This window comes from Sprattus sprattus (genome assembly GCF_963457725.1).
Source record: "Sprattus sprattus genome assembly, chromosome: 12".
Taxonomy (NCBI): domain Eukaryota; kingdom Metazoa; phylum Chordata; class Actinopteri; order Clupeiformes; family Clupeidae; genus Sprattus; species Sprattus sprattus.
The window spans coordinates 3886488-3899269 of record NC_137910.1 but is presented as its reverse complement, the minus strand read 5'-3'; the positions used below and the strand labels follow the sequence as shown (position 1 = coordinate 3899269).

Genomic DNA, 12782 nt, shown 5'->3' with positions numbered 1-12782 from the left:
ATGTTAATTACCATCACAGTCATCTGGAAGGTGCTTTTATTCAATACAAGATGGAAGTGAGATAGAAGCAAAGAGATAGTTTCCTCCAAATTGTAAAAATGTCATTAGTAATTTGGTAAGTTTACTTAATTAACTTCAAAAGGCATTTGCACCTCTCTGGGAAGATGTGCTTTATATCACCAGCTGTTATATTTATCTTTGCTAAATTGCCATTAGAATTGCAGGAAAAATTCAGCTTCATTCACTTGTTGCAAGTGGTGTGTTAACAAATAGGCATTTGCTTAGAATTCTTTACTTGCTTAAAATGCTTAAAATTAAAATCTAATTAGGTAAGGATACCTAATTAACTTGAACTGTCTGTGTGAAATTCTAATTTGGAAAGTTTGCTGGAATAACTTAAACGGCTTCAGTAGTGCTTTCATATCACCTGCTGTCACACCCTGACCTTGCTATCGTCTAAGTAAAGAGGCTGTTCAAATGGGCAGTTTTCTTACCGAGCTTCTTGTTTTTTGTGTTTATTCTCAACCCTTACCTGTTCTTTTTTGTCTTTCTCCTCCTCAGGCACAGACAGATCGTCCCCTGTGCCCCCCTCCACCCCTCCGATGTCCACCCCAGTGAAGATGGCCCCCTCTGAGTCGCCCCCGTCTCTCTGCCAATCACCTCTCATCCTGCAGCCTCTGGCCTCGCCCCTACAGGTCGGCGGGCCGCCCATGTCCCTGCCAATCATCCTAAACCCCGCCCTCATCGAGGCCTCCTCTCCTGTTCCCCTTCTTTCCACCCCGCGACCTTCTGTCACTGCCGACCCCACAGAGGTCAAGTAACACGCCCCCGCCCCACTCCTCCACCCCCTTTCCCCCCATACCATCAGTGCTGGAGAGGAAATGACATAATCACTCAGAAGGAAATGACTTCACAAAGGGGCCTGTGACCGAATGAATCGTAACTGGCAGCATGGTCACCATATACAGAAAAATACACTTTAAAAACTGATAACACACACACACACACTTTCTTTAAAAGCAGCAGTTCTGGAGCACTGTCGGGTGTAGCTGCGGTCTGGCTGTGTTCTCCTGGGTTCTAGTCTCTCCCTCTCAAACTCAGATATTTATTATTGTTATTATTACGTAGATTCTCCTTCCTTAAGCTAGAGCCTGAAGGAGCAGCCTGGACCCATGACCCGGTGCAGGACAGAGCCAACTGTCTGTGTAGACCTCTTACTAACAACGGCCGATTCACACAGACCCCTGCGCTGGCCACACACACACACACACACACACACACACACACACACACACACACACACACACACACACACACACACACACACACACACACACACACACACATGTCAGGGCTTAAACAGGACTGAAGCGAGCCACTCAGTCAGATTAGGTACTGCATGTTAGTGTACAATTTAACTCTAGTCTCTACAGCAGGGGGCGCACTACCAGCTAATATGGAGCAGCAGTCAGAGGCAGGTATTTTTTCATTAACCCACACACACACACACTCTCACACACACACACACACATCATTATATTTTAATATGAAATAGAGGACAACTACGTAAAATCCTTCAGGGAAATCCAAAGAGTTAATTAGATGAGTGCATTGGAGACGTCCTTCTGGGCACGCCACTGAGCTGTAACCTGTTGATGGTGGAGCGGCCATGTTTCACGAGTCTGTCAAGTGTAGTAACAACCCTTCCCCGAATGGAAAGGGGATGGTGTATTGGAGAATACAGCAGCTTTAGAGTTCTCAACGCTCTACGCATGTGACCTGACCACGGAGCTTTTATTATGATGCAGCAGCCATTCTAGAACGTTCCTCCACAGGTGGGGAGTGGTTAGTCGTGGCAGGGAGGGGGTTATAGGGTAGGAAAGGGTGTCGCTAATAGCTGATCCAGCCTTTGAATTCCAGAGTCAGGTTTTTAATTGTATTATTGTCATTTATATTATTTTGGAAATGATTTCCACGTCTTAAAGAGATTACTTAAAGGAGTTGTGTTGTGTGTAATATGAGTGGTTGTGTGGCATGTCGATGTGATCTACCACGGTACCGGTCTTGTACCAGTCCTGAGACCATCACGTCACTCTGGAGGAGAACATGGACTCTCTGTCCTCCATGGCCATAGTCACAGGACAAAGCTGGTTCGACTTTCTCATAGCGTGACTTAAGGCTGCAGGCAGATTGGCCAGGATCCAATCCTAGTGTTTTTGTCAGTGAAGTAAATTGTCACAAATTTTTTGCGAGACTGATCATATCAACTACACAGTTTGAGAAAAAATTGAGAAGCGTTCACATTTGGTACTCCACAACTCCCCGCCACCTTTTTTTTTCTGTGAAAAACAACACTAAAACTAGCTGGCGAAAGCCATGTTTTGTAGGAGATGGCCGTGTGAGCTGGAAGTTAAGAGAGGAGACCCTCCGTAGACCAACGTCAGTGTGAAATCCTCCTGGGCTGCCCAGAGAATCTCCCTCAACGTGGCGTTTCAAGCCTGTTGGACCCCACACGCCAGTAGCCTTACAGCAGTCTCCCCAGTAAACACACACATAGACACACACACACTTATATACACACACCACAACGCTACATTTGAAGGCAACGGCCCTCCCTTCTCTCTCTCTTTCACACATATGCACATCAGCAGAGAGAGAGGGAGGGAAAGGCTGCTTTGAATCTTTCGTAAAGGATGTGTTTATTTAGACCGGATCCACAGAGGGAACGCAGGACTGGAGAAAAGAGGCCGGGTCACCTGTGGTTCTCCCAGAGAACCTAGTTCCTGTGTCTCTCCCGGTTTCTAGCAGTTCCCTCTGCGTAAGCTCAGTTCCGTCTGTTGTACTGCAATCTTAGCCGAAATCGAGAACTAATTCTGAGCTAAACCTGGAAATATTGTGTATATATAAATAAATGGTCATGTACTTTTTATCATGTAATAAATATAAGGTAAAGAACACGCATGTCTGATGTCTGATTCATTCACTGTAACGCAGTCAAACACTAAATAGTAGTCACTCCTAAGCAACAACCTTTCTTCTTCTGCCTAAAGTTACTAATACAGTTAAGTGATGGTTATTACACAACCCTTTTGCAGAAAAGTGACGTGGTACAGATAAAGGAAGAATAGATCTGCTGCCTTCACCTGCATCACAGGTATTCTGTTAGTGACCTGAGAGTCTGTGCTAGTAGCAAGGCATGAAGTAAACAGCCTGAAACATCACTGCTGTTTAAACTCATATGGAATGAATCATCACTGCTGTTTAAACTCACATGATGGAATGAATCATCACTGCTGTTGAATCTCACATAGAAAGGATCATCACTGCTGTTTAATCTCACATGGAAAGGATCATCACTGCTGTTGAATCTCACATGGAAAGAAACATCACTGCTGTTGAATTAGACATCCGTCCAGGCTGCTGAGTGGTGGATGGTGTTACACCAGATAACTTTATATCCCCCATTTAATCAAATGATTCAAACATACAAGCATTGAACATTTCACCAGCTGCCCAGGTATGCCCTGGATGAGACTGATCACATGTTGCTCCACTCAGCCCTCTGCGATGAGACGGAAGGTTGCCCACTTCTCTTCCAGGTGAGTCTCTTAAAGCGTCCTTCTGGGCATCCTGAGTAAGACTGAGGCCAACCTCTCTGGCAAGTCTTCGTTAGGAATGGTTTATTCCTCTTCAAAATTGTCACAGGGCTGAGACAATGTCATTTCTAGTGTCCATTTCTTTTTTAATTGAAGGAATCAAATATATCGTATTGTGTAATTATATTAATCCATCCTGGCAATGCACATTTTCTCAAACAGGAAGGCCTTATTACTAGTAGGCAGACTAGAAGGGGCTGGAGGTAGGGAAGGTGAAAATGAAACTGCAGCGGAGAGTAGCTTTTTAAGAGAATTCTTGAATAAAAACCAGGACAATTATTCCACCATCTAGTACCCCCTATGTTGGTTTACGATTGCTGCTGTTATATCTATACTATGTTGATACTATGTTTGTTTATTATTGCTGTTGTAATATCTGATTTAAGTCGATACGTGCTAACCCTCATCAGCCTGGATTTTGACCATGATGGAAACTTTGTCATCTTTCACAAATCCCTTTGCTGGATTCATTAAGTCCTGAAAATGTGTAAAATTGACATGATTAGTAACATACATTTAAACTTACATGAAGTAAAAGATACATGTAACATGCCAGCTACTTTCCTGGCTTGTTAAACATAAACACTCAAAAGATGGAAAATTGGTCAGTAACTAAGATATAAATTTGTGTGTTTGTGTGTGTGTGAACTCAAGCTCAAAGCCCCACCCCTACTGAGGGTCCATTAGGTGCATGCTCAAGGACGCAGCAGGTTCCAGTAAGTAATTCAACAAAAATATAACTCTTTATTGTAGGGCTCCTCAGACTGTGGCTAAAATTGAATTGAATGGGCCAACCCAGCATTGGGAGGTCTGATATGTATGTGTTGTCCATGGGCCAGTATTGGAAAATAAATCCCTTCAAGACAAAACTGTTTGTCTTGTCAGGATTTTATTTTCCTATACTGACCAGCGGATAATACATGATCCCTTCCATGAGTTTTGGACTATGTGGTATAAAGACAGTAGGAGGACACAAAGAAAGGGCCTACCCTTGGAGTCTGGCCTCTGAAACTGAAACTTACTTCCCATGGCATGAACTTGTGCCAGCCAGCATTTGGTTGCACAGCAGAGAATCTGTGGTTTCCTCGTCGACTGAATGAGTTCTTATTATTCTGACGGTTGATAACCATCAGAATTGTCTGAACTTGACATGACCTAGAAAACATATTTTAAAGAGGTGAAATACATCAGTGAAATCAGAACTCATCCTCTGGACAAGCAATTCACATTTGAAATACATTATAACCCTCCTAATGCAATCTAATATTATTTCAGTCTACCTTCATTCATCACTGACACAGTCCCACACAGAAAGCTATGGAAAGTCTATTGCACTTGGACTTACATGATGTTACATCATAAACAGACCAACCAAATCTGTCAGGTTTTATAAAATATATTCCACTATTGTATTGTATGTGCATATGACTTTTAATGTCCTTTAATTGTAAGGTATGTATACATCAGAATCATCCTAAGTTAACGGAAGAGTATACTCAAGTTTGGCATGCCAATCCAGCTGTAATAATTCACCATGGGCATTTCATCAGAGGCAGGCAGTACAGGTATTGCTTACCAGGTCTTGCAGTCGATCTCTGAACTGACATTCAGGAAGAGGGAGAGAAAATTTGCTTTTTTTTCAACTTTGATTTTCCATGTGAGATTCTGCAGCACAAGTGAAGGACTTAAGACTCTTGCACTGAGGAGACTAAAGTCAGGTACCTCAAAGATGATGGTGGCCTCTGCAGTAGTTAAGAGAGAATCACATGAGAAACACAAGTAGCTAAAGCAAAGCACAGGCTCTCCACTTCAAATCCTTTAAGAAATCTAAAAAAAATCGTAGTTAAGAAAGGATGTTTCAGAAGCTTTTCATCATATACATTTTTTATTGCCTAATCAGCCCAACTCTGGAACCATTGGCCTGTGTTACAGTAAGGCAACTTTTCCCATTTGATCTTGTTGCCATGTGTGAGTCCTGTGAACTGTGGTAACCTTTTGGTATCTCTCTCTAGAGGCCATGCCACACTGGCCTACACAGGTTACTCCAGAATGCTAACACTGACTTGCACCTAATTAACATCATGTAGGTCCAGGGTGCGATTTGCCGGGGGGGATGGTGGGGATTTACCCCCCCTCTGGTTTTTACATCCCCACCTCAGCTGGATGAATTTCATACATGGGGGGGATAACACTCATTTATTAAAAAGAACAATGAAAAAACAGACAGGTTGTGACAGCGTTGTCTTACACTTTTACATCGCTGGCACTTACGTTCACCTTACCCGAACTGTCGGCATTCTCAGAATTCGCGAACGTCCCCATGCACATAAACATATTGTAGCAATAACATTACAAACAATGAAATGAGCAAAGCCAGCTAATTAGGCTACTGTACAATGAATATGAAAATATTTGTTCACTGAATTAGCAAGTTCTGTCCAAAACAGATGCGTTTCAGTTTCAAAGTTTAAGTTTCGGTTTCAGTATTTCAACTTAAATGAGAGGGAGCACAAGAACTGAGCGTCTAGCAGAGATTATCATAGACATATATGATGCATGTATATGAAGAGAATTAGGCCTATGTATTGCTTGTTTTTTTTTCATGATAAAAAAAAAAAAAAAAACATCCCCCCCTCTGGTTTTTGGACAAATCGCACCCTGTGTAGGTCTAATGTGTTACATTTGGCTTTTCTTTGTTTGAAGCCACATATGGGACTATAAAACATTACTGTTTCGGTTACCCTTACATAGTTTGTGCAAACTCAGTAATAGAATTATTTTTTGTAAATACGGGGGAAAAAAAGGTGTCTGTCTTAATGATGTCTTACAAACTCAAATCTGTCTACCCGGTAAAAAGTCTACTTACCTACATGCAGCTTCCAAAACACATATAATGTCATGTCTCTTACCTTCTTTAGAAACCTTCTCCTTGATCTTTGAGCAGACGTCTTCAACTTCGTCCTTGAATTCACAGACTGATTCTTTCATGAGCTCAAATGACAAGTGTGGTGGGTTAAAATCCTTCGTATCATATGAAGTTGAGATTAGCTGCAACTTCTATGGTCCAATACCCAGAGAGAGAAAATGGAGGGTTAGACAGCGGAAATCATGATCCATTCACAGGGCCCTATGTCCTGATAACAAGTTACACCTGGTGAGCAGTGGTGGAATGTAACAAAGTATTTCTACTTCGTAACTGTGCTTAAGTGTACGTATCTGTACTTTACTTAAGTAAAAATAATAGTGCATACTTTTTACTTTTACTCCGGTATATTTTGGAGCTATTATCTATACTTTTACTCCGCTACATTTCTGCAATATAAGTTGTTACTCTTTACATTTCATGAACAGAGTTTCGCCAAAATGTTGCCTGCACAGAAATATGGATTGCGATGCTGTTGGAAGTTTAAACCAATCATCTCACATGATAGCAGGGTACGCGTCTGACAGCAGCCGGAGTGTTAGACTTGCCATTTACCTAAACATTCAACAGACAGCCTGACAAACGGCCTAATCATTCAACATGGATCCAGAGGTAGCCTCGACTGAGCCCTCTGATATGACCCACCCTTGGCCATATTTTAAGACATGCTCAAGTTCAGAGGCCCCAAGAATGACTCGTGGAGGTTTCAGGGCATTTCCTGTCTACCTCAAAAAAGGAGTTGCTAGCCTTAAAAAATTTGCCTTCAAATTTGGAGAAACAGGTTGAGTTATGCGGAGTTCTTGCTATGCTAAGTAAATGTTACTTTTGCATATCGTATGCGGTTACTGACATAATTGTAATACTGTTATCTAGGAAATACATGTTGACATACAGCAATAGTATCAACATAACACGATTGTTCCTTGATTATGTATTTAACGTTGTGGTAAGATAAAGCTGGTGTGTTACCAATGTCAAGCTAACGTGAAGATTTGCCTTTTTTATTGACTGGTTATTGCCTGGCATGCAAACTTAATGCCTAGTCCTGGGTTACTCAATATTTTTTTTTCCTGTTTCTGCAATCAATAGAGCATAAAACTGTGCATTGACCAGTTTAACAACTCCATTTGTTTTGTCATATTTCATATTTCCATTTTTTACATGTTTACAATTAAATAAAGTATTTAAAGATATAACATTGTGTCTTTATTGGTTTGGCTTAATGCTATTAACTTTGCTAATTATTTTCTGAGCCTAAATATTTCATGTAATGTTATGTTTGTTATATTTAATGTGTGTGTATATACCTATACAGATATCTTAGAACACGGATCAAATTAAAGTAATAAGAAGATAATATAATAATGAATATGTTTAAAACAGAAATCTACGTAGTACTTCACTAGCCAATAGCCAATATCTTATGATATAAAGCTTCACACCACAAAATAAGAAACCCTTCATTACTACCAGATACTTTGGAGAGCGTCAAATTTTGTCCATAGGGGCGCTGCAACCGACACATTTCAATATCTCAAGGACCACTTAAGCTAAAATTCTGAAATTTGGTATGCTTACTGCTTACGGCTGCATTAGCTCAAATCCCCTAAAGACCCATTTGACGCTCTCAACAAAAAGGCCGCCAACAGCCAAACATAATTTACCAGCCAAAACTTACCTGTGTGAATGGCCAATCTTGATGAACTCTGTAGGCTCATTCATAATGGCATATAGAAGCTATATACCCCATTTCAAACAAATCAGCGATAAGATGCCTCTACAACAACTACAAGTTTTCCCCTGTACCTCTGGTTTTGTTTATCTTGAAATGTATTTTGTCTTTAAAACCTCACATAACATTTACAAAATTCAAATGGTTCTTTCACTTGTTGAAGCGGTCAAATTATTCAACCTTTCTCAGGGGTTGTTCTCACATTCTGCTCGACACGATAATCACTGCTTGTGACTATATTTACACTTATGTTACAAATGTTGATACTTGTAGGCCTATGTGAAGCATTTCCTCATTTAGTATTGTTTTCAAAACATATTCTTGCCGCCCACTAAAAATCAATTTAATACATGCATACTTTAAAAACTTTGTAAGTAAATGGCAAGCACAGCTACTGTATAAAATGAAGCTTTTTTCTAATAGTATGTCAATTTCACTAAATACTCAAATTTAGCACAGGAATATATGTGTTATAAAGTCACACTCATCCTCATATTGAGTAGACAGGTTTCAGGACTGCAGAACATAACTCACTGGTAGTGCTTCACCCTATAAGTGTACAGCCAACTCATCCACAAACTATAACTACTTACATTTACACTCAGAATAAGATACAACAAACCTTTCAGTCTATTGTTAATGGAAACATAATCATTCAAGATTCTTGGAACGGAAAATATCTTGTTATTTCACCAAATACTTGCTTACTCTCTCAATGTATGCAGTGGCCATATTATGGGGTATGTCTAGTTCTTAATACATGAGACAACTTTAATATGATAGTCCTGACAATAAAAAAAGACTTGAGTCTGTAATGTTGCAGTTTGCAGGCACTAACTAGATATTGCATTAATAAAATTATACAAGTGGTCACAAGTACCTGTCGAGTATCATGAAAAAGTGTCGTAACCAAACAATACACAATCTTCTGGGGGCAGCTCTACTATAGAGCATAACGCTGGTGAAGTTACCTGGAGGAAATGGATGTGATCGTCTTCCTGTGAGAGCCGCTCTAGCTCAGCATCTCTCTTCTTCAGCTCAGCGATCTCCTGCTCCAGCTCCTTAAGGGATTCCTCAGCTTGACTCTCTGCTGCCCTCTGCTGTTCTCTGATCCTGTCTCTCACCTTCATGCGCGCCGTCTCAACACATTGAAGCAGCTCAGTGAAGACCCGGTCGCAGTGCTCTTCTGCCTCCTGTGCTGCATCCTGTAGGTATGAGAGAAGACTCCATATAATGATATGGATGCCCATGTCTGGCACTTAGTATGATGTGGGAAATTCACAGAGTGGCTTAGTAAAACGAATAATAGCAAGACGAATAATAAAGGTCTACAGAAGAGAAATGTCAGGCTTAAACACACAGGAGCTCTTACAGTGTTTTAGACAGAGGATGAATAGAGATGTACAGTATGTGGAAAATAATGCTTTTTGGGAACATTGAAGGATGTTAATGTATTAGTAGACCTCCAAAATAAAATTGCGTATTAGTGTCTGTGATTGATTTTCATGGATGTGTTGCTCCGATTAGGTCCTGTGCTACTTCCATGCTATCTGTCCACCACTGTATCACAATTGGGAAGTAGCCTATGCCCTGGCCTCTTATCGTCCTTTTGAGTTAATGATGGGAATCACTGCTCTTTCACAGGACCTTATGGCTCTGTTCCTTTATTAGATAATCATTATTTTCTTTTTTTAAAGGCACCCAGTGCAACTTTATGTAAACATTCAATGAAAAATAAACATTCAATTTCTAGTCTTTTTTACACGTAGTAAGTTTCAATAACTCCATACCATTACATATCGTCATTCAAGGAAAGATGAGACGTCGTTGTGTGGTGAGAACTGATAGAAAATCGTAAACAACAACAATCGCCGGTGGGGAGAGGCCATTTTTCCATTGACTGGAATCCTGCTGTATTTATTGTAGGTTACAAAAAATAAAGAAAATGGCGGCGATTGTTGTTGTTATCGATTTTCTATCAGTTCTCACCACACGACGACGTCTCATCATTGCTCCTTGAATGCCGATATGTAATGGTATGGAGTTATTGAAACTTACTACGTGTAAAAAAGACTATAAATTGAATGTTTATTTTTAAGCCTCGAAAGTTGCACTGGGTGCCTTTAAGGGAGGCTGAGGTTAGTAGATGTATCTTCAGCAGTGTTCATTTTGTTAACGAAAAGGGATCTCTGAAAATAAAAACTGTGAATTAATCTATTTTTACTGACGTTGACGAGACGAGCATGTTAGTGGTGGACTAACGGGCAAATTAAATGAATTATGTTTTCGAAACTTGCATGCAGCTAGTGCAGTATCCTTAATATCATTGGCCCCTAATACATACGTCAAAGTGTTTGAATGTTGCCCAGTCCTGTATTCCACCTTTACTCCCTGAGATGCCCAGACATGAAAGATAGTTAGGTTTGTCTGCAAGAGATAATTTCGTTTTTGAAAATAGAAACTGTGACTAAATCAATTTTTATATATATTTTCTTGGATAAACCCCAAAAGGATCTGTATGCTAGTTGAATGACTAGGTGCCAATCGCCACAGATTGTCCGGTAAGAACAAGAATGATGTCAAAGGCCCAATTATGACGGATGTGACAACGGTGTCTGGGATCAACTGCAGTGGCGGCGGGTGGTTTTTAAAGTGAGGGAGGAAGGACTGTGCGCCTGTTTGCCATTGGCCTCCTTTTTCTGTTGGTGGTATAAGTATGTGAGATACAAGTTGTTTCAGGGTGTTTTTGTGGACTACAGTACTACAAAATAGCAGGCAGGGATACAATTGATACAAAGCCACCAGTGTGGCACCATTGTACTTAAAAAGCTGGTGGGCAGCTTGTCTTTGGACTAGACAAGGCCAGAAGGAAAGAATGCAAAGCCAATTAGTCAAATCAGGCCTACTCTTGATTTAAAAAACTACATTCTAAATTTTGGGCCTACCATTACTAAAGCTATTGGTTATTATTTGACTCATTTTATTTTCCGCTGCAATTGTTTTGACACAAGACCACAAGTGATGCCATTTAAAATGCTCTGAATCATTCACTAACATCCTTTCCACAATATTAAACAACAAGTTACAAAGGCAACAAGTAAGAGAACATTATTTCAGAACTATTAACATGGGCTGTTAGCCTAACATTGTTTGTGGCAAATGTGGATGTTAATGGATGTTGGTCTATGTGTAGGCTAATTAGAATAGATACGAAACACATCGCTTTCTGAAACATTCATTAACAATTTCCATTCAGAATGTCAGCTGAACGTGAACAGTCAGACTAACAATAGGCGTATGAACGATTTTAAAACAAAACAGTACAGCCGATTGTTTTTTTTATGGTACCAGTGAGCTATAAGTATTTCGCATACCAGTTAGCATTAACGGCAGCGGTTTTACCATTGGGTTTAGTGACTTGGATTTTTGGAACAGGTTTCCCTGTTGTTATGGTACTAACCTTCTCTCTGTAGCTCAATGAATGAAACGGTTTGTTCAATAAAACATGAACAATATCTTCGTTCTCGATTGCACATCCTCTTTATTTGCAATCTTTCTACAACACTCTTTAAGGGTGACGAGTTATCGATATCCTTCTGCGGAATGGTTGAAGACGTAAATTTCTTTCGGTATTAATGTCTAATCCCCTCCCTCCAACGCCAAATCCGTTGTTTATTGGTTAAGCGATGTTGGCGCAGACTCAGACGCTAGGGAGGTCTTTCCTCCCCTGGGCAATGTAAGTGAATGAGCCCCAAGAACCGCCAGTATCAGAGACAGATTACATTAGCCCCTTATACATGCGTCAATGTAAAGCGTTTACATCGCGTCTGCCACGATAGAAACTCGCGAACGTGTTACAATTGCCTCATGTATAAGGGGTCTAGATGTGAACTGTTCGTTTTTCCGCCGATCGTCTGAGCCTTTCGAGAGAGGTGGTTTACCACGATCGTTCGGCTCAGAAAAGGGCGTGTCAAATCAGGCCGATGTGTCATGGGGGAGACGGTGACAGGAGGCTAGAAAGTTAGAGGCTAGAAAGTTCTTGCCTGTTCTTGAAAGGAGACTGATCCAATAGGCTAGTAGGCCTACAATTTTTTATCAGTAATAAATCGCAATTTGGTACACCATTTTAATATGGTAATATAGCCTACTGTTTTTTGCAAAATGAAAGAAAGCATATTAAGGAAACGCCGACTCGAGCCTATTAATTCCGAAATTTCACCACATTGTAGGCTATATACTGTAACAACCCCAACACTTGCCTGCTTCCCTTGCAAATCAAAGTTTTCCGACTATTTTTCTTACCTTCTTTCTTAGCTAGAAGTTTGATTTGTTCTGAACAGCTCGCGCTGCCAATGCCCAATGTCACTTCTGAGTCAAATCACTCCATCATCTCTTTGAAATTCCTTATTCCACGATTGGTAGGCTACAATGACTGGCTGTTTTAAAATATAACTAATAGCCTAACGAAACA

General features: G+C 40.5%; 1 protein-coding gene across 8 annotated transcripts in view; it reads left to right on the top strand.

Annotated features, from left to right (window-relative positions):
* The window catches only part of gbf1 (golgi brefeldin A resistant guanine nucleotide exchange factor 1), a 102703-nt gene extending 99772 nt beyond the window's left edge, over nt 1-2931 (top strand). For all 8 annotated transcript variants that reach the window (XM_080848840.1, XM_080848841.1, XM_080848846.1 and 5 more), the window contains one exon: nt 562-2931. In XM_080848840.1, coding sequence (XP_080704966.1) covers nt 562-821 — 260 coding nt within the window. In that variant the 3' untranslated portion in view covers nt 822-2931. The remainder of the gene's footprint in view (nt 1-561) is intronic.
* The last annotated feature ends 9851 nt before the right edge of the window (nt 2932-12782 follow it).